This window comes from Trypanosoma cruzi (genome assembly GCF_000209065.1).
Source record: "Trypanosoma cruzi strain CL Brener chromosome Unknown tcruzi_1047053507491, whole genome shotgun sequence".
NCBI lineage: Eukaryota > Euglenozoa > Kinetoplastea > Trypanosomatida > Trypanosomatidae > Trypanosoma > Trypanosoma cruzi.
The window spans coordinates 18,874-42,764 of NW_921024.1; the positions used below are offsets into that span (position 1 = coordinate 18,874).

At 50.5% G+C, this 23,891-nt stretch overlaps 5 protein-coding genes across 5 annotated transcripts, besides 12 other annotated features; all 5 read right to left on the reverse strand.

The window, feature by feature from the left end:
- Positions 1-239: part of a sequence feature (areas merged during assembly that could not be assigned to a particular haplotype. This can correspond to areas where the two haplotypes were merged or to regions with more than two copies in the genome that were merged during assembly.) that runs on past the window's edge.
- Tc00.1047053507491.100 (uncharacterized protein) lies at positions 184-3,003 on the reverse strand (the record flags this gene model as incomplete). The annotated part of the gene is made up of 1 exon (XM_811899.1): positions 184-3,003. The coding sequence occupies one exon, from the start codon at positions 3,001-3,003 to the stop codon at positions 184-186; it is 2,820 nt and encodes a 939-aa protein (XP_816992.1).
- Positions 240-14,248: a sequence feature (heterozygous, non-Esmeraldo-like haplotype).
- Positions 3,431-3,701: a mobile genetic element.
- Positions 3,734-7,558, reverse strand: Tc00.1047053507491.110 (uncharacterized protein; the record flags this gene model as incomplete). The annotated part of the gene is made up of 1 exon (XM_811900.1): positions 3,734-7,558. One exon carries the CDS (start codon positions 7,556-7,558, stop codon positions 3,734-3,736), a length of 3,825 nt encoding a protein of 1,274 aa, XP_816993.1.
- Positions 7,736-7,781: a sequence feature (AT_rich).
- Tc00.1047053507491.119 (uncharacterized protein) lies at positions 7,911-9,884 on the reverse strand (the record flags this gene model as incomplete). The annotated part of the gene is made up of 1 exon (XM_811904.1): positions 7,911-9,884. The coding sequence occupies one exon, from the start codon at positions 9,882-9,884 to the stop codon at positions 7,911-7,913; it is 1,974 nt and encodes a 657-aa protein (XP_816997.1).
- Tc00.1047053507491.130 (uncharacterized protein) lies at positions 10,267-11,502 on the reverse strand (the record flags this gene model as incomplete). Its single annotated transcript, XM_811901.1, has 1 exon — positions 10,267-11,502. The coding sequence occupies one exon, from the start codon at positions 11,500-11,502 to the stop codon at positions 10,267-10,269; it is 1,236 nt and encodes a 411-aa protein (XP_816994.1).
- Positions 11,875-12,534, reverse strand: Tc00.1047053507491.140 (uncharacterized protein; the record flags this gene model as incomplete). Its single annotated transcript, XM_811902.1, has 1 exon — positions 11,875-12,534. One exon carries the CDS (start codon positions 12,532-12,534, stop codon positions 11,875-11,877), a length of 660 nt encoding a protein of 219 aa, XP_816995.1.
- Positions 12,589-12,616: a sequence feature (AT_rich).
- Positions 13,049-13,071: a sequence feature (AT_rich).
- Positions 13,127-13,147: a sequence feature (AT_rich).
- Positions 13,965-17,798: a mobile genetic element.
- Positions 14,249-23,233: a sequence feature (areas not merged during assembly with more than two copies in the genome that could not be assigned to a particular haplotype).
- Positions 17,796-22,443: a mobile genetic element.
- Positions 22,450-23,891: part of a mobile genetic element that runs on past the window's edge.
- Positions 23,234-23,891: part of a sequence feature (heterozygous, non-Esmeraldo-like haplotype) that runs on past the window's edge.

A 23,891-nucleotide genomic window follows, 5' to 3' on the forward strand; every position in this document is an offset into this window, starting at 1 on the left:
AAAAGGACAGCCTTCGGTTTCATCGTGTCTCCCTTTTACTTTTCCTCTCAGGCACACAGAAGGCATGACAATACAGAAAAAGAAGAGGGTTGCTGAAAAAAGGTTCGGTAAAACTGCATATATCTATATAGATAGATAGATAATCAATAATAATAATAATACAAGAATAGGCACGTTTCTGGATCACTTAAAAGATACTCCTATTCTCGCCTCGTATGCACGGAGTCGTGCGGTCAATTGCCCAATAGCAGCATCCTTACGTCCAAGAAACGTGTGCGCGTTATGTAGTTTGGTGTTCACATCAGCCAGTTCCTCCTGCATCCGACGGATGTCATCCTCTTGTGCAGTGAGTCGTGAAGTGAGAAGTTTAACCGTGCCCTGCAGCTCGATATTGAGCTGCTCGCGGTATCGTGCGTCCTCCTGCAGCTTCTCCTTCGCCGCCTCCATCTGCGACAACATGTCCTCAAGCTGTAGGCGCTGCCGCTCCGCCTCGCGCTGAAATTGCGCCATGTCCTTCTGGCACTGCGCCTTTGCCGCCTGCGCACGACTGAGGTCGGCACGCATCGTGTACAGAACCTCGTCCATGCGTCGCATGTCCTCCTCGTGCAACTCCCTCGATTCCGCCAGCTCACCTTGCCATGATCCCGCCCGCGTCTCCGCATCGCGGTGGAGTTGGTTAACCTCCTCTCGCAGACGGTGTAACTCCTCTTCCTTCGCCGCAGCCACCTCGCGTGCTTTTGCAAAATCGCCACGTATCTGATCCGCAGCGAGTCGCATTGCCGTTACCTCCGCCTGTTGTCGCTGAATTAACGATTGCAGCTCCACCTCATGGACCTTCGCAGCCCGCAGTGCCTCCTTCGACTGCTGCGCCGCCTCACTATTGGCCGCCTCAAGCGACGCCTCAAGTTCCTCCACACGCGATGCTGCCTTTGCAAGATCGTTACTCTTCCGCCGCAGTTCTTCCTCAAGTTCATTCTGGCGGGTCTGTACCCGACGGAATAACGACTTTTGTTCCTCTGCTTCGTCACGTGACTGTTGCACCGTCGCCGTCGCCTCCTCAAGGGCGCGTCGCTCGTCCTCCAACTGCCCCTCGCAAGTTCGTTGACGCCCCTCTAACTCTGTGATGGCGCGCTGCAAACGCTGACATTCGGCCTCCACCTGCGTTTTCTGGGCCCGACTAAGCATGATTGTCTTCTCAAGCCTTCCCTCCCGCTCCAGCATCTCCCGCTCTCGGTCCTCAGCGGCCTGCTGCATTTCTTCCAGTAGCCGCTTTCCTTCCGCCCGTGTGCTCTGCAGCGCCTGCACCTTTGCGGCCAGTTCGTCACGGAGCCTATTCTCCTCCATTTCATGCCGTGCAACCTCCTGCTGCAACGCCTCAACCTCCGCGGCACGCTCGCGAAGCTGCAAACGCAGCTGCTCCAAACTGTTCTGTCGCTCCTGAGCCGCTGCCCGTTCTCGGGCGCGGTGCTCCACCTGCAGTGTCTCCAGCTCATTGGTCAAGCGGCTCACAGTACTTTGCAGACCATCCGCTCGAACCGCAACGAGTTCCCGCTCCGACTCGGCTTCCTTTCGCACTGCCGTCTCCTCCGCGAGTTGTCGTCGTAGGCTCTCAGCAGTATTCTGCAGCTGGTTCACTTTTGCCCAGTGCTTCTCTTGCATCTCTTCCTGTTGCCGGGCCGCTTCCTCTGCCAAAGCCTCTTTCTCCTGCCGTACCTCCTCGACAGCCTGACGTAGTGACTGGATGAGTTTCTCTTCATTTTTTAAGAGTTTCTGTCGGTCTTTCTCGTGTTCTTCTTCCAGCTGTTCACGCTGATTCATCATTGCCTGCAGCTCCTCGCGAAGCTCTGAGACCTCTCGTTTGTATGTCTCTTTCAGGTTCTGCTGCTCTAACGTGTGTGTCTCCTCCTGACATCGCAGCCGCTCTGCAAGGCTGCGGACATGGTCTTCCAGCTCCTGACGCCGTTCCAGCAGTTTGCTGGAATCATCCTCCAGACGTCTCGAAAGCTCTTCGTTCTTCGCTACCAATTCATCCATCTTACGCGCGTGACGCTGGTTCGTCTCCTGTATCTTCTTTTCACATTCCATTTGCTCATTCGTTATCTTCTCTCCCAGCTGCAAAATTTTCTCTTCCAGCGTCCGTTTCGTTTCTTCTATTTCTTGCCGCTCGCTTATTATTCTCTCTTGTTCCTCACGCAACGATTGTTGTGTATTTCGAAGTGAGGTGATTTCCTTACCCTGGTCAGCGATAAGAGCTTCAGTTTGCTGCCGGTAGTCTGCCATGATCTGACTCTTTTCTTCCCTCTCACGATCCAGCAAGGCGAGAAGCTGCTGCTTCCTCTGCGATGCGTCCTCTGCAAGCCTCGACTTCTCCTCCATCAAACCCTCTGACAGCCGCTTCAGAAGAGTGATCTGATCCATCAGTCGCTGCGTCTGGTCGGCATGCTCTTCCCTCAGCTCCCGCATGGACTCTTCGTGCCGCGCCTGGGCGTTGTGGTTTACCTCTTGTTCCCGTCCCAGCGCCACACGAAGAGCATCCACTTCCGCGCTTCGTCGCGCACACTCCTCACGCACCTCCGCCAACTCCCGCTCTGTGGTTATGAGCAACTCCCGCAGTTCCGCATGTCGCACCGGTGTGGTGTCTGTCGTTCCAGCATTCGCATGGTATCCAGCAAGATCCACCGAATTTGGCATCGTGCGTGACTGTGCCTGGTGGTGAACCGCAAAGGAGGGATCGTGATGGTGCGACCCGCATGATCTATCGACCCCGGAAAAGGGCTGTGTAGGTGGACGACTACCCATGTATAAGTCTCCCTTCTCCTCTGCCATTATTCCGCCGTTACTTGTATTTGTCGACGAAAACGGCAGCGGCATTAGCGGTGGCGGTGGTAAAGTACGACTCCGCATAGTGTCATCCCCACCGAGAAGAGCGTAAGAACTTTCTGTAAAGGAGGAGGCATGAAGGCATGAGCTGTCTGCGGCTATTGCACTCGTGTTCACGGACATGACGCCTCTTCCCGCCTTCCTTCTCTTGCTACTCTATATACCACTCCACCTCGATTCGCCTGTCCTAGTTGTTTTTGATTCCTTGTGTCGTTACCGTGTGTCTCCTTGGAATGGGTGCACAAGACTCCACAGGGGCAGTAATTCCCCTCTTCCCGTGCATAAATGAGCACGTGGAAACAAATTACAATGGATTGAAGGATCACAGTGTGGAGGGCAAACCGCAAGAGAAAGAAAAGAGGGGAAAAATAATAAGAAGGATTCAATCAGAAAAAATAGCGACGCACGCCAACTGACAGAGATTCAGGCAGAGACAAGCAAAATTCATCAGAGGTTAAACAAAAAAAGAAGGAAGAAACTGAGAAACTAGCAGACAAAAAAAGACATCAAAAACAGAAGTCACAGTACCGAGTTTTTACATCCATTTCTTTTTCTTTTCTTTTTTTTCTTCTCTTACCAGTCGGAGTAACTACACCTCAATTGTGCAGCTCTGGTAAGCGTACGAAGGAATTCAGTATCAAGGATAACCTTACTCCGCGGGCAGCCACTATAGAATGGCTCCAACACCTGCCCTTCCGGCCCGTAAAACTAAGCAACAACTACTCATCGGGTTTGAAGCATGAACAGCAGGCGCTTGGCTTCCTCTCTAGCAAAGAGTACTAGACCCTGGCACCACGTTGAGGTGGCCGGCTGAGCCAGGGGCATCCATTTCTTCGTAAGCAGCCTCCTAATCTCACCACCTTAGTAGTTTCTTAAGCAAAGTGTGGCACATTTGTCGCTGCTTCACATCAGGCGCGAGATGCGCTAGACCCCATAAAGTCCATGTGTTCTGTGCATTAATAGCCAATGAACGCTGCAAAATGTCCACACCAGGCCCATACTGCCTACTCATGTCGACATCTTTGTGATGACGAGGATGATGATGCTCCATGTAAAGAAGACCCAGCGAAGTGAGTGCCCAATCGTTCTGAGGGCACCGCTTCACTGCGTACTCCCACCACGCCTTCACATCCTTATAAATCGCTTTTGTTTCATTTGACACGATCTCTGTATCCAAGCTGCATCTGTGGATCTCACCCATCCAGTATGCGGCACGAGACTCCCATTGCCCATTTTCAAAGGCGAGAATCCCGTTGTCCCAATTACCCTTTTGGTCCCACCCGTTTCCTGGCAGTATTTCCGTTCCTCCAAGCACAGTTGCAAAGTAGCGGCGGGCATCCGCAAAGTCTACCGTGCATGCCGCTTCCACCCCTAACATCTTCACGCGGCCCATGCCGCACAACGCCCCTTTGTCACGGGGATCAAAGGAAAGCACCGCCTCAAAGAGAGCAGATGCCCTTCCCAAATGAGGTGCAACACCAGTTTCCTTTTTAACGGCATCATCTCTGTCAGCAGCAGTAACAGTAGAACTGCATTCCTTTGGTTCTTGCATCGTTCTCCTTTTCCATTGCCCCAACCAATGGCAGTCCCTTAGCCCAGATGGGGCTCCCTGAAGAGCAAGAAAGTCCACACCACTTCCTTCAAGCATACCACAATGGTATTGATACAGGTGCACCCAACCAAGACCAACGGCAGCAAAACGGTACAATGGATTGTCAACACGCCGTGTAGACTCCAAGACACAAAGGTACGCTTCGGCAGCCTCAGTCAGGTTTCTACGCCACAGGTGGTGCCGCCCAGTTAGGCACAACGCAAGAGCATTGGCGTTATGGAGCCCCAGTGCCTCCATCAGAAGCTGAATCTGCCTCACATGCAGTTCCTCGGTCTTCTTCTCTGTTTTGCCTGTAATACTCCACAAAGTGAGCCACTGACTCTTCACACGGGGATGAGCATTCTCCCAGACCCACGGCGACCGTTCATGCAAAGCATCCTTGTCGTGGTCTTCCTTAATATCAGTCCCATTTCCAGGTTCTATTGATCTCTGAAGCGTTTTAGTTCTTTCAATTATCCACCAGGAGACAAATACACTTGCAGTAAAAAGATTTGCTACCTCTTCCCTGCTCTCTCCCTCACGCACCTCATCCCAATTAAAAGTAAGGCCGCGCTTCGACACGGCACCCTTTAAAGGAACAGTTTTGCGTACAACTGATCGTTTTTGGCCTTCCTTCCCTTCAGTTTGGTACGGTTTCCCTTCCGCATGCGACGGCGAAACAGCAACACGCTTCATGGAAGCAAAAGGACGGTCCATAATGCTGTCAACATGAAGGTTTCGTTCCAGTAATTCGTAGCGGCGACGTCCTTCCATAAGGGAATGAAGAAACATCCCTCCATATGTGTCGGCACTCGGCAAATTGGAAGGTTTCACTGGTCTGGTGTTTTGGGCAGAAAGAAATTGGCTCCAGCATAGACCGGCGTGTGCAAGCAACGCAAAAACCTGCAAAACTCTGCCTTTCCGCTCCATACTCATCTTTTTTGCCTTGTCACCGCTCTCATCATCACTCCACCACCATCTAAAGGCAGCCTCTTGTGTTATGGAACGCATGCGAGAACTTGTTTTGTGCAATAGGTTACCTTCGTCCCGCTGCAGCACTTCGATATCATGGATAAGGCGCTGGAAAGCAGTTATAGCGCACCTGTACTTTCGTGTTATGCCAAGATGCATCCAGCCAGTAAGAAGTGAAGCCACCATGGAGAAAGAGGGTGGAAGCCATGCGGGGTTCTCTTGTAAACCCCATGAGGTCACCAAGTCACGCTCCCATCCACAAGCCTCCGGCACACATTGTATGGCCAATACAAGAAGACATCCAAACTCATCCATCATGGCGTCTGCGACGGCAAGCGTGATTGATTGTGAGAAGAATATCACTACTGGATAGCTGTCAGGGACGGCGTAAGTTTGACAAAGCTGTAGGTAAAACCATTCCCACTCCCGTCGCAATTCTGCCACACCACACTCAATATCGTGCAACGTTCGACTCTCCAAGACAGAAAAATGGTCCACAACAGAGCGTTCGGCTTGACATATAAAAAAGGTCTCCAGCGCAGAAACAGCTCTTTCTGCCCAGTAGAGCACAAGACGCACAGGTGTCAATAGGCATGCATCATTTTCTTTTTCATTCAAAGACGTGGTGGCATAGTCAACTATGTCCTTTGCCAACGCCAGAAGCCTGTTCAACTGCGTGGGCATCATGTAGCCAAAAAGTGTCGTGGAATGCGTTCGGATCCGCCGCACCGAGTGGTTCAGCAAACCAAGAAGCATACGCATTTCAAGCGCTTCCTTACTCTCATGATTGGAAATAGAAATGCCTTTAGGAAACGGTTCCTCCACTATTGCAGCCTCTTTTTCAAGGGTTTTGCCGTCGTGCAGCATCTGTTCCTCCCGTGAGATAGTAACCGCGTTTTTTATTCCATTGGGAAAAAGCAATCCGGTCCGATACATGCGCTTGATAAAACCAAACAAAATCGTGTAGCTCGGCTGCTCCTTTGACATTGGTCGATGGACACCGGTATGATCAGCATCAACAAGATAGAACGGAAAACGAGGATCGTCCGGTGCAGGATTGGCAGACTCTGGCTCCACGATGCGGAAAAAGCCATTCAAGCGTCGTGTTTCGCCAAAGGAGAGAACACGGACGTACCCAATGTCACTGCATCGTTCAATCACATGGAAAAATTGTTCATTTAAACTCTGCAACTGTTCTCGGTTGTGGTCGCCTAGAGTGGTGACTAGTTCAGAAGGACAAGGACCACCTGTGGTCTGATAATACCGTTTCAGTCCCGTCACGGCACTTGCAATCGGGGAGCCAAAATGCGGTGTGGCGTAAAACACAATACCCCTTATAGAACGCAGAAATAATTCTTCTGATAACCCAGAACCATGATAACTTTTTCCCTCCTCATCCACTTTGGTTCCCTTTTCAGCGTGGTGCAAATTCACCACCTTGGCCGCTAGTATAATCATTTGTTTAATCACCAAACCACCAAAAGAGTAGGCGATAAAGACGAGTGGTCTTCTACCGACACCCACCGCATCGGAGAGAAGTCGCTCCGCAAGATCCGCGGCACACTGCTCCAGCGTCTGTTGTTCGTCCTCACTTGATGATGAGGCCGTAGTTGAAGACACTATTTCGTCAAATAAGGAACCTTGAGGGTCTTCACTATCCTTCCTGTGGTTAGTGCCGCCTGTTTCGGGTGCAAAGGAAGGATATTTCCCTTGTATCGCCTCTGCTACCCATCGCCGAATGGAACTGGCGGCCCATCCGTCTTCTTGCTGCCCCATTTCCTCCACCTCTTTTTCCTTCATTTTTTCAAATGATTGCCACCGCCAGAGGGCGTGTGTATAGCCGGCGGAGAGAATGCGACATCTCGGAAACTCCTGTGGGAGAAAAGCCGCTGGCCAAAGAAGGCCCTCTTTGTTCGTCCAACACTTAAACTCACCACTCCCAAGCCCGTGCAGCAAAACGATGTCAAATTCAGCGTCACCGGTGGCTCCATTATAAAGCAGAAATACTCTCTCTGAAAGGGATGGGTACTTTTCATTGGAAGACCGTGACAACAATCCTTGGCGCGGGGGCACGCCGTCGTCACTAACATCCCATTGAATTCCACTTGCTCTCATTTGCTCCCCCAATGAGAGAGAGGAATATCACCCACTACGTGCACACCAATTTTATCCCATCTTGCGGCACCACGGAATGTGGGGAGGAAAAAAAAGAACAAAAAGATGCAACAAATTCTCGAGTTACCCAGCAACAAAAAAAACCTTCCGCGTGAATAATTACGTAAAAAGGCAATGATTTAAATTATTATTATAAAAATTAAAAAAGAAGAAAAAAAAATAACCATTAAATGGCCCAGCACGCATTCCCAAAAAAAAAAAAAAAAGAAACAGTAATAATATTGTGTGGGGTGACTAATTTGTGGATCGATTGGAAGTTACCATCACTGCTACAATGGGGAAAATAAAGACTCTACCCAGGAGGGGAAAAAACAACACTCACAGACTCCAAATAGCGTACGATGCCAGTTGCCCGTTGCGACCACTTCGTCTTCGTATCTCTATAGAACGTGCCCGGGAAATCACGCTCAAGTATTGTGCCCTGTGCTTCTACAGCTGTAACCAACCGCTGCACGAGATGCAGCAGTTCCACCTTCGACTCGTACTGTGGCGAATGAGTGGAAAGTAAGAATCTGCCATCGTCACGCTCCAAGGTTGATGAAACTCCAGAAATTTCCACACCGCAGGTCACTATTTGCTTCCATGCGTTCACTGTTGACAACATCCATTGTTTAAAATTACCACCTTTCTCAGCATCTCTTGTGGCCGCAGTGGGCGGTGGTGGAGGTATCGCGGGCATTCGATAGCGATGTGTACGGTCCTTCTCCTGTATATCTTTCGTGAGTGATTCACACAGTTTAAAAACGCGCTCTCGGATACACCAAAAATCCTCAAACCCTGCTTCTATTGCACCACGTTCTTCTGGTGTGAGCACCCAGTCCTTCGAGGAGGAAGGGGGGGCGCTATTATTACCATTATAATTATCGAAATTGCTACTACTAATATCAGTGGCAACAGATGCTGGTGGACGGTGTAGTTGCTTCAGCATCTTTATCACATCACCCACTTCCAATACACATTTGTTGTACTGCATGCGGTGATAGTGGAGAGCTGTAATGTCGTCCTCAACGATGCATAAGCTCCAGTACAAGCGAAGAGTATCTCGGATGTAGCGAAATTCGCAAATTGTGGGAGAAAAGATGATTATTCTGCCAATTGAACGCTCTTTACTTAATGAATCCTTATGTTGCTGAAGGCGCTCTATTTCGAGGCCAATGTCACGAATGGTTTCACTTAGCGCCCGGTAATATTCCGGGAGAAGTAAGCGCCGCCGCAGACGAGGATCATAAAATGTGTACTCCAGTAAATAAAAAAGGCTCGCTTGGGTCTGAAACAACCGAAATATGCTATTAACGTCATGCAACTCATATCTTGTGACGCGTATTATTCGCGATCGTCGCGGTCGTGTAGAGGATGCATTGCCAACAGAAGAGGACGATGACATAGCCAAGCCCTTTGCCTCTTCTTGCAGTGGCTCTTTTGTGGGTGATGCATCACACGCCTGTGCAGGTGATATTGTCCTTAATTTATCTCTCGTATTTATGTGCTCATCATCATTTTTTTTACTCCCATCCTCTTCCATTGCGGTCTCATTTTCCGGTTGGTCGTGTACGACATACGTCCCAGATGATGGAGCAGCTCCTTCTCCGTCCAAAATTCCCACAAGACTCGATACCCACGAGATGAAAAGATCAAATGTCTGCAAAAAATTCATAAAGGTTACATATACACGGCGCCCATCTTTACCACACTCCTCCGATCCTCCGTTGATTGAAATAGTTTTGTTGCTAGAAACTTCCGGCGCCTGCTCTGTTGCCGACACGGTTTGTACACTTATATCAGTTCCAGCTGCGCTCGTCTCACCTTTCACAATCATCCCTTGCCCCCCTTTACCAAAGGTCACCACAGTGAAGGCATAGTTATATTTCTCATTTAGTTTCGTCATGGCAGCCTTACCTTGTTGCAGTCTGAGTTGCAACGTCCGCAGTGACGCTTCATGAGGACGAAATAATCCCTCAGTACGATAAAACAGATCACACATTGTCGAAGTGACATTTGAAGAAGACACAAGAACTGGTGGTGTGTAACCGCGGCAGTAATGGATGGGCGGAAAAGCTACATCTGATCTCGTCTGCGGTCCTGATGCATCAATAAAGAAAGAAGTGGATGAACTCAAGATGAACTCGTTGATAACTACAACATCCGCAATAAGAGAGGCACAAGTGGTCCCAAGAAGCTTAATGTCTTCACTAGAACATCTTACAAAACGTGTCGCAAATTGAACAAGTTTTTCTTGGTCCTCTAGAGTGGGATAAATGATCGCCATTTATTTCTTCCAGGTCTCTACTTGCTGACTTTAAAAAGGGAAAAAAAGAAAAAGGTTTATCAATACGCGCCATTATCCATTTAGTCCCTCATCTGACCACATATTCCCTCTAAGACTTTACCGAAAAACTCCGGGTAAATATACATACGGAAAAAATCCTCCACACAGAGAGCTAAAAAGAAAAATAAAATAAAACCGCCAATAACTTGTACCTCACGAATTAAAAGAGAACCACACGCATGCAGTTATGCATCATTCTTGTGGGGGTATGAAGAAGAATCCTCAGTAACCCGCCTCCAGTCCGAATCGTGCTTATTCATTTTCCTTCTTTCCCCCATATCTTGAACTGTTCAAAAAAAAAAAAAATGGGATTTACTTCAAATCAAACTTTCATAGTTTTGGCATGGTACGCCTCCCATTCATTCAATGTCTTGAACGGCCTCGCTACAATGTACAACGACGTCCCAAAGTGCCTTTCCTCCATCTTAACAACGGTGAGGCCTGCAAGACGCAAATACCGTCTAATATCACGATTCCACCAGCATCCCCATTTTTTCGCGTGTCGGGGTGCCCATTTATCAAGGTGATCGTTAATGCGTGACCACCGTCCTTTGCCATGTTCAAGAAGAAGAAGATTCCCACCTGGTTTACATACCCGCGACATCTCACGAAGGGCGCGCACTGGATCGTCAAAGCTGCAGAGACCAAACATATCTACAACAGCGTCAAAGCTGTTGTCTGAAAAAGGCAGTTGTTCTGCCGCGTAATTTGCCACTGCAAAGATTGGTTCATTCTTTTCTTTTACTTCCGTCAGATGTCCCTTGGTCCTTTTTTCGGACTCCCGCCGCCCTAGTTCCGCCTGGCCGTCCCGATTCAAAAGGGGCAGCATATTACCAGGAAGGGAACCCTGTAGAATTGGAGCCACTGAACCATCAGCTAAAGTATATCCACTATCGTTTAGTGGTGTGGTCAATACCTCCTTCACAGTACCATCACCGTGAAGAATCTTACGCTTGATAACGCCCTCTCCTGGAATTGACTGCTGTCCATCATCTTTCTGTGCCAAAGAAGATCCACAGTCGCTTCTGTTTATCACCGCATAATTCTTTTTCACTGCATCAAGAATGCCAACAACATCGTAGTCAGGATACCGATAGGGACAGTAGCCGTATCGTTGCTGGATTCGCCTGGCAGTCGACTCTACCATACCTGGGGATCGATCGCTCATCACTATCTCCAGCAACGGTGTGTGACTAAACTCCACTGATTTTCTCACCTCATTGACATCTTTCGACGGTTCGGCTGACGGCGAATGTAGTAGTGATTCGTAGTAATTCACATTACCTCCACAACCTGCTCCAACCTCTAGGACACGACCATGTACTAAACCCTCATCCCGCAAAATCCGACGACGCCAGCGGCTAATACCAAGATAAAACTCCTGTCCACGCGTCTTTTTTTCGTAGGCATTTTCGTGCGATAGAGCGTCGTAGCGTTCAAGACGTTGCCGGTTGTCCACTGTGTAGGAAGGAGGAGGGCTGAGAGCGATACCAACAACATACGCTGTTCCTGAAAAAATTGTGGCACACGATGTAAAAAACACAATTCGGCCAAACATCAATTTATCCTTGTCGTTGCCCTCCTTTGGACGTATGTTTATCTTTCCTTTAATGCTCTCTCCCTCTTCCCTTAAAATTTTCTCAAAAAAAAATATCCACTTATGGAAAAATCATGGATAAAGAAAAAAAAAGGCAACAATAAAACAAAACTACGACACACTATAGAATTCACGGCTCAAGCATCTCACATGAAACTGATACCAATATATACATATAAGGTCTCCTGCTAAATAAAGCAGTTGCCCCATCCACAGATTGGCAGAACGACCCTTTATTTTGATTTCAATACACAGTAAATGTAAATAAAATGGGGAAAAAGTGAACGTCTTTATACTCTCATCTTCATAATTAAAAAATAACAAGCATCCCCACTAAGCTGACAACCCCACTTTTCCCAAACCCCCATCGGTGATACGGCCCTCAGGTTCAATGGGGTTCGGAAGCGTATGTGTTGGAACAGTAACCTCCTCCACTGCAGTTTCCGCACCAGGAATCTCAGTTGAGACTTGAGGGAGTAGTTCGGCAAGAAGGGCATCGTCATCACCAACATATCCATCAAGCGGCTGTGCCAAAATGTCATTGATGCGCCGGGCCTCTTCTACTGTTTCTTCAACATCATCCATTAGCTGGGCAACGTCATCCACGTTCAACATTGAGTTCAGCTTTGAAAGCTCGTCCTTGCCCCCTTTTAGTGCATCAAATACCTCTACTTCAATCTGGTTAAATTCAACTGTATCAAGCAGCCTCTGCACATTATCCAGCATGTCATTAACGCTGTTGACCTGTGAACGCTGAATCTTTTCCCGTTTGAGACAATACAACGCCTTACGACGATTGCCAGAACGCAAAAAATCACTAGCCTTGCTACGCTCCTCTTGAGCAACAACTTCATACCTTTTGATCGCAGCCATAAGCCTGTCACGTTGCAACTTTAATTCCAACTGAGCTCGATCTGAAGAAGTGATGACAACTTTAGGCGCCTCAACTGATGACTTACGTTGGCCTTGAGTTTTACTTGGTCGGATGCCCATTTTTTATCCACAACAGTTTTTAAACAAAAAATGTCACCATCAACAACTACTCACAAAAAAAAATAATAACAATTTTAAAAAAGCGTACAGATAACACCTATATGCATAATCAGTAGAAAAAAAAGTGGCAGAAGTATCGATGATGGTATAATACTTGTGTTACTCAAAAAAAAAAAGGCTTGTATAGAAAAAAAGCGTTTTAGGTCAAAAAAAACTATAAAGAAGTCCTGCGCGTACACATATATGACGGAGCGAAAAAGAATGGTGAATAAACGAGTTAGGAAAACTATAGAGCTAGCAGGTATAGTAACAAAATTACTCAATAAGAATAATCGAGTGAGTAAAACAATAAACAAAAACAATGCAACTGATGCTATTTAGTATAGAATTCTCATTACTCAAATGATTTATTTTGGCCATAAAGAAATAGTAATGAAGAATTAGATTCCGTCACAGAAAAACACCTAATTCGCAAAATAATAAATAAGAAGCGCATTTGTGATCCAATAAACGCAATATAAAAAAATAATAATAATTGAACGTTCTTAAAGTAATGAATAGAAAAAAGAAAAAAAAAGGGAACAGAAATAAGTAAATATAATATATATATAAACAGATCATCCAAATACCGTCGTGGGATATCCACACCCTGGAAATAACAAACTCGCGGTGTTTTGTGCGCGGGTTTCCACCAAACCCTTCCGAGTGGATGCAACTAAAGTGTCTGGAATGGTAAACAAACTGAAAAATAACTCCATTCAATTCAGTAATCAAAAATGATAAAAGTAACCAACCCCCCCCCCCCCCCCCAAAAAAAAAGGTAGCGGATAATCGAAGAAAGCCATGATCAAATTTTTGTTCACTCTAACGGCCCATTCTCCTTAAAATCTTTCAGAAGGGAAAAATCAGCAATATTCACTAAAAAATGCCCCATCTCATCCATTTAGTAGAAAATACAACATATCCCCTGAGAAGCCATAATAATTTAACTCCTCAATCAAGCCCCTTTTACTTTCCAAACATATATGAAAAAAAATATGAATACGTAAAAAATACGTCACGTGCATAAATGAACCAAAACTGAAGGTTCAAACCACATATATCTTGCAAATGCTCTAACATTTAATATATCAGCAACGCATGTGTGACAAGAATTTATTCCAAAGAAGAATCCCGACTAAATTTCTAAAAAAACACGCTAAATGTCCCAAAAAAAATGTTATCCGTATCTTTAACTCTCTTTATACAAAAATTAAGGGAAAACAGTTGCGTGCATAGGAAACAAATCAGTGGTATACAAAGAGCGGCCGATCGTCTTTCCCCATTTCATTCAATTATAAATGGCATATCCTGCAAAAAAACAATAAATACAAATCCCGTACAAAAGTTGTACGTCCACTTCTGGAACTGACAGCCGTCGCCAACCATATATATTTGCTACTTTAGACGTGGCGGGCTTTGGGGCCCTGCAGCCACAAGACACCGCCGCTCCCCTTCGCAAGTTCCACCCTTCGCCAAGTCCTGAATTCTAAAAACACGACCGCGTGATATGCCGTCTGCGGGGTTTTCCGCAGGCCGTACGTAGACAAAGGATGCCTGTATTCCGCGAGAGTCAACAAACTCATATATCCGTTGCAGCTCCGAAGTCATGGCGTGTGATTTTGAGCTGCCTTTATTCGCCGCTCCTTGCAGCGAAGTGTTGTCCGCCCAAACGTCCATGGTGGATGGCAAGATGGCAGAAAAGGCCGATAAGGCTAAGCGTACCGCGCGTGCCTCGGCCTGCATGATAAGAAAAGGCTTCCTCTCCCATTTTTCTCCGGCAATTTTAACGTCACCGGAGTCTGGAATGAAAAACGGTTTCCCATCCATGGAGCGATGCGTCCGTGATGATGGCGGCCAATGCCTTCTCCGTGGGCTTGATGATTCGCTTACGATTATTCTCGATCATTTTTCGTAATCACTCGCACAAACCAATCGCTGACGGCGGAAGGTTCGCCGGGGATGTCTCCAGCACAATCCCCCGGTAAAGTGCGGATAACCGTCGTCGCACTGCCTTGATGAAAAAGTACTAGACACATAAACACGTGCCCAAAATGGCAGCCGCGTACAAAAAGCATGACGCCATAACCTCCACTCCCGCGATGGTTGAAGAATTGAGCGCCGGCATGGCGCGTAAAGGCCGGACAAACTTGTCACTCAGGGATACCGCCCGGTGAGTGTGATCAAATTGCACCCCCAGGAAGGTGTACTGCGCAGCACCCGATTCGCGATCCTCTCCTATCGTGGCGCGACGGCCGACCGCATTACGAAGCACTTGGGCTTCCCACCGTGTCACATCGCCTATCGACCCTGCAATGCGGATATTATCGATCCATACGTCGATACGCACCAATGAAGTTGCAGCCCAGAGGCGGTGAACCACCGTCGTCACATCCTCCAGATTATTACTTCAGGAATTGCGGGGTTCCGGGCTGGCCTTGTATCCCATTGGGAGTCGCGTCCGCTCCACCAGCGTGCCGTCCTCCACGCGGCTTCGAAAGAGATGCCGAGTCTCCCGCGGTAAAGAAACTTGCAAAAAGGATGCCTTTAAGTCCGCGCAGGAAGCGGCCTCAGCCATCACAGACAGCAAATAATGAGAAATGTGTAAAGGAGGAAAATTCGCCTCGTAAGGGTCGTCTCTGTTCTTGTCGCGTGGCCACGCGATCCGTCGTCGTCACAAACCGGCGGTTTTCTCCTCCACAACCGAAAAGGGTATTATCCATCCGCCTGTTATTGTGGACGAACCGTCCTCGATTATTCCTGCTTTTCGTAACAAATGTGCGCCAGCGGTTGGAATCCTCCGTGAGCCTTCGCGTGCTTTACCGGAGGAAGACGGAGGAAAGGGGACCGCCCGACGAGTCCCCAAACTCGCATGAGCCTCTCCAAGGTAGCCGGTTCAACCGGCTCTTAATCCACTCTCGATGCAATACGGGCACGCTGACTTGCTGTAGCGGGATAGCGTGTTCATCTTGTGGAGTGGCCAGACGCGTCCTTGTCGCGCGTCTCGTTATTGTAGCGGCATGATTGTGATAAAAATCATGGAAAAAACGCTCCTCCGCTCTCAACCAGGGTTCATGCCCTTCCGCCGTTTCTCCCTTCACATCAATGCGAGCAGCGACGACACCTGGGTCAGCATTGCGGTGTACCTCCCCAAATATCAAACAGTATTCTGGGGAAGGTCGAACGGGTCGACGCGCTTCGCCAACTGCGAGATCACGTGTGGATTAAAATTGTGCGCCTCCACGATTTGAGCAGCGTGTCTCAACGCACCCCGTTTTATGGAATGCGCCGTGGCATTCCAATGAGCCAAAGCTCGTTTCACCTGTGCAGTCGTAAGATTCGTAAGCTTTTCGTTTTCGTGAAGTGTCCCGCATAGCTTTATAATGTCTAACACGTCCTGCCCTCGTGTCCTGACAAACCGCGAGGCGCGGTGGGAGTCCGCTCTCGCCGTCTTCGGCGCCACGGGCCAATACAAAAACCAAGCCCCTGTCCGCCTCCATTGTGAAATTGTTGGGGGTTAAGGCCGCAATTCCGGACCAACGACTCGCCGTTATCCACGCAAGTCGTAAAACAACACGTTCCCTCCAATCGGTCCGGCTGCGGATTACTTGATTCATCTCTTCCTCTGTCGAGGGGCGCGTCTGCTTCGTTTCTGATCGCGCCGCAATTTTTTGCACCCTCAAAATCGCCATATCCAGCGGGGTTCGATCCATTTGCAACATGGACCGCAGCATCCTGGCGTACTGCAGTCGGGTCGATGGCGCCACATCTAATATTGCCATCAAAAAGGCCGCACAGCTCTCCGCGTTCATCGGCTGTTCGTGCGTGCGGCAAAAAATTGTGAATTGCCCCGCTAGAGACATTCCCCGCTCCCACGTTGACGGGGCCCACATTTCTCGCGCCACCTCGTTCCCTCTCTTCGTGTGGCTGGCCAAAAGCGGGATGTCGGTAATTCGTCGTACCACAGTCGAGCGTCGTTGGCAGATAAGCTCCATTTCCCTTCTCGACGATTTCGTCGGGCAATTTGTAATATCGGGTGGGGCATCGGCGGTGCGGTGCGGTGCGACGTCTTTGCGGAATAGCGGGAGACGGCGGAATGGATGGAGCTGCCGTCGTCCGCTTTCATAAGAAGCAGCAAGCAGCCCCTTTGCCGCTTTTTAACGACCGTCCGTACTGCGAGTAACTTCCTCCGATTGCGTCTCGGACGTTGCTTTTAGATATTACGTTTCCATGAGCACGACATAACTGGAATCGCAACGATATTTGCGTCCCTCGCCGTTCCGCGAGAGGCTGAGTTGCCCTCGCAAAGGTGTCAGCCTCATAAACGGCGGTGCAAAGATGGACGAGAATGTTGAAGAGCGGGATGCCGGGGTCGGATGCCATCATGAGCTGCGCCCGGAATGCCTGCAGTAAGATTTTGCCCGAATTCATAAAATGATCGGAGAGGCCTCGCTCCGCTTCCAGCGCACACATCCACGCAACCAAACTGTCAATGACAAGTTGAGCCTGGTAGCCCGCCTGTTGCCAATAATTGTATGCGCCCCGGAGGTCGACAACGACTCCGGAAACGCCCTCATCCCATATACGCGGGCCCAAGTGGTGACGTAGAATGAGCAGAAACTTCGTCCCTCTTTTCCTGTAGCGGAATTATCGTCCAAAGAGAAGTGCTGGAGGGCAAAGGCATCGAGGGATAGAAATGTGGTCACCCAACATTGCCCTGAGACGTCTGGAGAAATAACCTGCCGTCTCTCTCGCGCCGGAGTTCGTTGGGTTGTGCGTGACGACGCGCCCACAGCCATCAAGTGATGCTTTTAATGTGGTTTTTTGGTAACGCCATCTTCGGCCGTATTTTGGCGCGCGACAGGTCCATCTGCCGGACCTCTCCGAGAGGTGGAGACTTCTTCCATGCCCGCCGTCTCCGCCTCCCACGCGGCTTGCTACGCCTCTCTAGCACTAACGCGTGCCTCTCGTTCCTGTAGTTGGGAATTATCTGTCTCCAACTGCTGTTCGCGTCCGGCGAGCGCGCATTCTCGTTCTGCAAGAAGGCCGCCGGCGACCGCAATATCAGATTCGCGCGTCGATAGGTTGTCACGCGCCTCTTCCACCCGCAAATGAGGCTGAACGCCTCGATTCTGCACGTCCACAGCGGCGTGGGCGCTTTTCGTGCTCAAGCGCTCCCTTTCAACGATGATGAGTCCTTGATGGATCCCACCTCCCGTGCCGCCCGCGGAGCGGTATTTGTATCCGCTGCTGAATTCCATCGGCGCTTATCAGCGCTATACATACCGTTTGCGTGCCGTATGTGACGCGCAACGACAAAAGCTACTGCTAAGCGGAGACATTGAGCAGAACCCAGGCCCCATAGCAGCACTCCAGATGAACGTTTCTTGCCTCACGCCGTCAAAACTCGCAACATTAATGGCGCAAGGAGCAGACATAATAGCCATTCAGGAGACTTGGAAGTCGTCAGAGCAGATCGCCAGCATGCACACTGGAGATTATGTGCTCTATGCACAGTCGCGCATCGGCAAGGGAGGCGGTGTGGCGGTGCTGGTGCGGAAAACTCTCCGCTCCAAGCGTATACCTCTCACCATCCCCCAGCATGACACCAGCCTTGAAGTGGTGGTGGTCCAGGCTGCTCTGGACCAGAACCGTGATCTTATTGTAGCGAGTCCCTATGTGAGACCACCACCGCAAGTAACGCAATCCTTCAGGCGGTTAGTAAACTGCCTTCCAGCCTCGTCGCCGCTCCTGCTGTGCGGGGATTTCAACATGCATCACCCACAGTGGGAGCCATTCTTGGAGACTTCTCCAAGTGAGGTTGCTGCGGAATTTTTAGAACTGTGCACGGATGCGGGACTCACCTTGGTTAACACCCCTGGTGAGATCACGTATGCCAGTGGCACAAGAGAACGATCCTGTATCGATCTGACATTGTCAAAGCATTTGACTGTGTCGGATTGGTCAGCTTCCGTGTCGCCGCTTAGTGATCATTATATGCTGACATTCACGCTGCATCAGGCATTTAAGGATACCATACCTTCGGCACCTAAGTTTTTCTACAGTTGGGGGAAGCGCAAGTGGGATTTATTCATCAAGGACTTCGACGCACAACTTCCGGCATATGACTATAAAAAGCAGTCCACCGGCATTAAGGCTTTCACGAGAGCGCTTATAACTTCGTATCGACGACATTGCCCCCGCGGCATGCACAAGGACGGTCCCAGGCTTTGGGACGACACTCTCATGGAGGCAGAGCGGATGGCTACCGACAGCAAGGCCCGCTATCTACAGTTACCGACGCCCGACCGTGAGGCAGAAATGCAACGGACAAGGAGTCAATTCTTCCTCCTGCTCCGAGAGCGCTTGCGCAACACGTATCTACGCCGCATCAGCAAGTTAAATCCAGGCGAGCCACTCGCATGGAAATACATTTCCGGACGAAAAAAGGCATCACTTCCATCTCCCACATCAATTTTATTAGGAGATGGTCAACACACTTATAAAACAGCAAGGAGAGCAGCGAATGCTCTCAATCGCATCTTTCTTCCATTTCACCCCTCTCACAAGGCAGTTAGGTTTTCCAAAGGCATCAACAGACAGAGTGCATCCTTGAACATTAATGCTTCTTCTCTTTTTGGGCAGCAGAACAACAGCGAGTCTGCTGCCTCATTTACTTCATTTTCTTCTACTTCTTCTAGCTCCGAGCCGCAGAACAACAACGAGTCTGCAGCTACATTTACTTCAGGTTCTTCACTCTCATCTAGTTCTGAGCCACAGGATAAAAACGAAGCTGCCACCACATCTGGTTTAGTTGCTCATCTTCACACCCCTCTTGATGCGCCTTTTAATCGTACGGAACTGCTTGCTGCGCTACGTAATACGCCGTATGGCAAGGCCCCCGGACCGGATGAAGTCTACAGTGAGGCACTGCGACATATTTCGCCAAAGGGCCTCCGATTCCTTCTTCGTTGCATTAACCACAGTTGGACGACCGGTGCGATTCCGGCTGAGTGGAGACGCGCTACCATCGTTCCACTCTTAAAACCCGGTAAGTCGCCGGAACTGCTTGAGTCATATCGACCCATCAGCCTTACCTCCATTGTGGGTAAGGTTGCTGGGAAAATGGTGCTGAAGAGATTGCTTTGGGTGTGGACGCCGCACCCCCACCAGTATGCATATCGTAGTATGCGTACCACGACGATGCAGCTGGCACACCTGATACACGAAGTGGAGCATAATAGAAATGACTATTTTCAAGTGTACCTTCCCAAGAAGAGCGGTATTGGCGATCAACTCCACTGCAGACCCCATCGGACCCTGCTGGTGTTGGTTGATTTCAGCAAGGCTTTTGACTCCATAGATCATCGAGTCCTCAGTCGCTTGCTGGCTAATATTCCGGGGGTGAATTGTAGAAGGTGGCTTAGAAACTTTCTATGTGGTCGCCACGCGAAGACACGAGTTGGCCACAGACACAGCGATCGGCGTCCCATGCTGCGAGGAGTTCCTCAGGGGTCCGTGCTGGGACCATATTTGTTCTCCCTTTACGCACACCCACTTCTCAACCTGCTGAACAGCTTTGCGGGTGCCACAGCAGACATGTATGCGGACGACCTCTCTATTATCGTTAAGGGGCAGTCCCGGGAAGACGCCATTCCCACTGCCAACATGGTTCTTAAAAAGCTGCACGCGTGGAGTCAGGAAAATGGCCTGGCCATCAACCCGTCAAAGTGTGAAGCTGCTTGGTTCACACTTTCCACGCACACGGAGTCAGATGATGATCGTGAAGGAAGGTGGCCCCTGGTAGTGGCTGGATGTCAAATCCCAGTCATGACCATGGGGGCATCGCGAACTACGACGCTTCTCGGCATGGATCTCGATCCACGACTGACGCTAAATGTGGCGGCCACCAAGCAGTGCGCTGCCACTTCGCAACGGATATCGCAGCTACGCTGCATAGCGCACAAAGAGGCGGGACCATCTCCACATGACCTACGCACGTTCGTCATTGGATACGGTGCTTCCAAATTGCGCTATGGCAGCGAGCCCATATGGGCAGTAGCGACGGATTCAGCGAAGAATGAGATGCAGAAGACGTACGCAACTCTGGCACGCATTGTCAGCGGAGTTCCGAGCACTGTTGACCCGGAATCCGCGCTACTGGAGGCTAATATGCCGCCGCTCCACGTCCTTTGCCTGCGCGCGCGGCTCTCAATATTTGAGAACACACGCGCATGTCAGATGGACTGGATGCGGAGACCCCCGCCTGAGCCACCGCCTCGCGCCGGTTTCCGCATCTCGCCATTATCTCGGGACGAGCTATATGCATTCGTAGACGCATACACAAAGGACTACGGCATCACCCAGACCTCACCACGCGAAGAGCGGTTCTTTCGCAGCTCCATTCCTCCCTGGTTTGCGGCCTCCGCACACCGGGTCACCATCGGTGTGGAAATTCCGATCGACCACTCAATAACTGACGAAGAGGAGCTGATACGGGAAAGGCGCAGAGTCAGCGAAGAGGCTCTGGCGCTGCACAGCCATCGTTCGTGGATACTTGCGACCGATGGCGGTGTCGACGTTCCCAAGTCAGCAGGGGTTGGAATACTGCTTTCATCCCTCAACTCATCGGAGATAATAGAAAAGGCCAGCATAAACTGCGGTGCACGCCCATGCAGCTACAGGACGGAACCCCGTGCGCTGCTTCTAGCCCTAGAGAGGCTGATGATCCCTCGTATCCGCCACAGGCGTAAAACCCTGCTTGTGGTTACAGACAGTCAGTCCCTTCTAGCGGCTCTAAACAAGGGCCCGCTCAGTCAGACAGACTGGACGGAGGATCAGATCTGGCAGCGTCTCTTGACACTGACGTGTGCTGGCTGGTCCGTGCACCTGCAGTTTTGTTACGGACATTGCGGAGTACATGCTAACGAGCTTGCGGATCAGTATGCGACGCAGACTATGGAAAGTGGACAATACACGGAGCATGGAATCGCACCTTTATGGCATACGGATCTGCTGACATGTTTTACTACCCAGCTCACCAACAAGTGGCGTAGTACCATTCGTCAAGACACTCATCGCTACTTGCTTCGCGGCACAAGGCCATCAGATCTCAGCGGTAAGGACCTGATCACTCAGGAATTTCTACACCGTCAGGAACTGGTTCACCTCGCAAGGGCAAGGTGCGGGGAATCTGAGCTCTGGGGCCGACTATACTGGGCCGTGAGAGATTGCACGAACCAATGCCGTTTTTGCAACATCTCACCGGAACAGTCTGCATATATGCGCCCTAACAACGATCCAACCGCACCGGGGACGGACACTGTTCCCCCGTCGGCAGGGGATGAAGACGTCTCTCCAGTAAGGAGACGGACCCTCACACGCCGTCGGAAGGAGAAATGTCCGCACTGTGATTCTACATTGACGGGATTCTCGGGTCTCGTCAGTCACTGTCGGTCATTTCATCCGGAACATCCTCCACCGCTTCCCGAGCTCAAATGTGATTTCTGTGACATGGTTTTCCCCACACGGAGAAGCACCGCACAGCACAGAAGTCGCTGCGCACACAACCCAGACGCCGCTCGACATCGGAACAGCAGTGCCAGGAGGTGATCTCTGCTGCCGCAGGATCAGCCAGCTTCCACAAGCACGCCAATCGGCCCGCAGGAAACCTTGCACCATCTGCTTCTAGAATGTCCAGGCACCTTGGCTGTGCGTCAACGGCTGGGCATTGAACAGGGCCTTCGCCTCGGAAAGTTCTCTCAATGGCAGTCGCTTCATAGCAGGAAACTTTTGTCGTTGCTCGACCACCTCTTCGGCACTCAGATGGCATTGTATAGCTAGACGTGCTGGTAAGAGGAGAGGGAAGAATTTTTTTTTTACCAGGGCCCACCAAAACGCGCGGTTTTCGCGCCCCGCCGCCGATGCTCCACCCGATCTTTCAAATTGCCCGACGCGATCATCGAGAAGGGAAATGGAGCTTATCTGCCAACGACGCTCGACTGTGGTACGACGAATCGCCGACGTCTCCGCTTTGGGCCGGCTGCGTGAGGAGGGCGAACGAGGTGGCTCGATAAATGTGCGCGCCGTCATATTGGTAGCAGAGAAGGCCTCTAGCGGGGCAATTCGAAACTTTATGCCGCACGCACGAACAGCCGATGAACGAGAAGAGCTGCGCGGCCTTTTTGACGGCAACATTGGATGTGGCGCCATCGACCCGACCGCAGTACGCCAGGATGCTACGGTCCATGTTGGAAATGAATCGAACCCCGCTGGATATGGCGGCTTTGAGGTTACAAAAAATCGCGGCGCGATCGGAGACGAAGCAGGCGCGCCCCTTGACAACGGAAGGGATGAATCAAGTAATCCGCAGCCGGACCGATTGGAGGGAACGTGTTGTTTTAAGACTTGCGTGGATAACGGCGAGTCGTTGGTCCGAGATTTCGGCTCTAAAACCAAAACAATTTCACAATGAACCCGGACGGGACCCTAATTTTGGATTGATCCGTTGCGTGAAAGACGACGAGGGCAGGACGCCTTCCACACTATAAAGTTATGCAGGGCGCTTCAAGAAAACGAAAAGCTCACGAATCTGACGACTGCCAAAGTCGAATGGGCTCTGGCTCCTTGGAATGCCGCGGCGCATTCCATAAAACGGGGTGCGTTGAGGCGCGCCGCTCAAATCGTGGAGGCGCACAATTTTAATCCACACGTGATCTCGCAGTTGGCGAAGCGCGTCGACCCGTTCGACCTTCCCCAGAATACAGTTTGATATTTGGGGAAGTACACCGCAATGCTGACCCAGGCATCTTCGCCTGTCGCGTCGATGTGGAAGGGGAAGCTGTGGAGGGGCGGGGACCCTGGCTGAGAGCGGAGGAGCGGTTTTCCATGATCCCCATCGCGCGACAAAAATCACAAAACGCGCGACAAGGACGCGTCTGGCCACCCCACGGGATGGGCGCATCATCCCGCTACAGCAAGTCAACGCGCCCACGTCGAATCCGGAGTGGGTCAAGGGCCGGTCGAGCCCGGCCGCCTTTGGGGGGCTCGTGCGGGTTTGGGGGCTCGCCAGGCGGCCCCGGCCCCCTCCGCCACCCCTAAACGAAGCGCGCAAAGCCCACGGCGGATTCCGTCGGATGGCGCGCGATGGTTGAAGAACGCGGGGGTAATCAGGGACGCTTCGTCCGCAAGAAGCGGCAGATGGATAGCGTCTTTTCGGTTGGCGTGCGGAGGGAGGCCGCCGTTTCGCGACGGCGGCGGGCCGCGTGGCCGCGCGACAAGAACCGAAACGACCGCCGACAGGCCCACGCTCCTCTTTC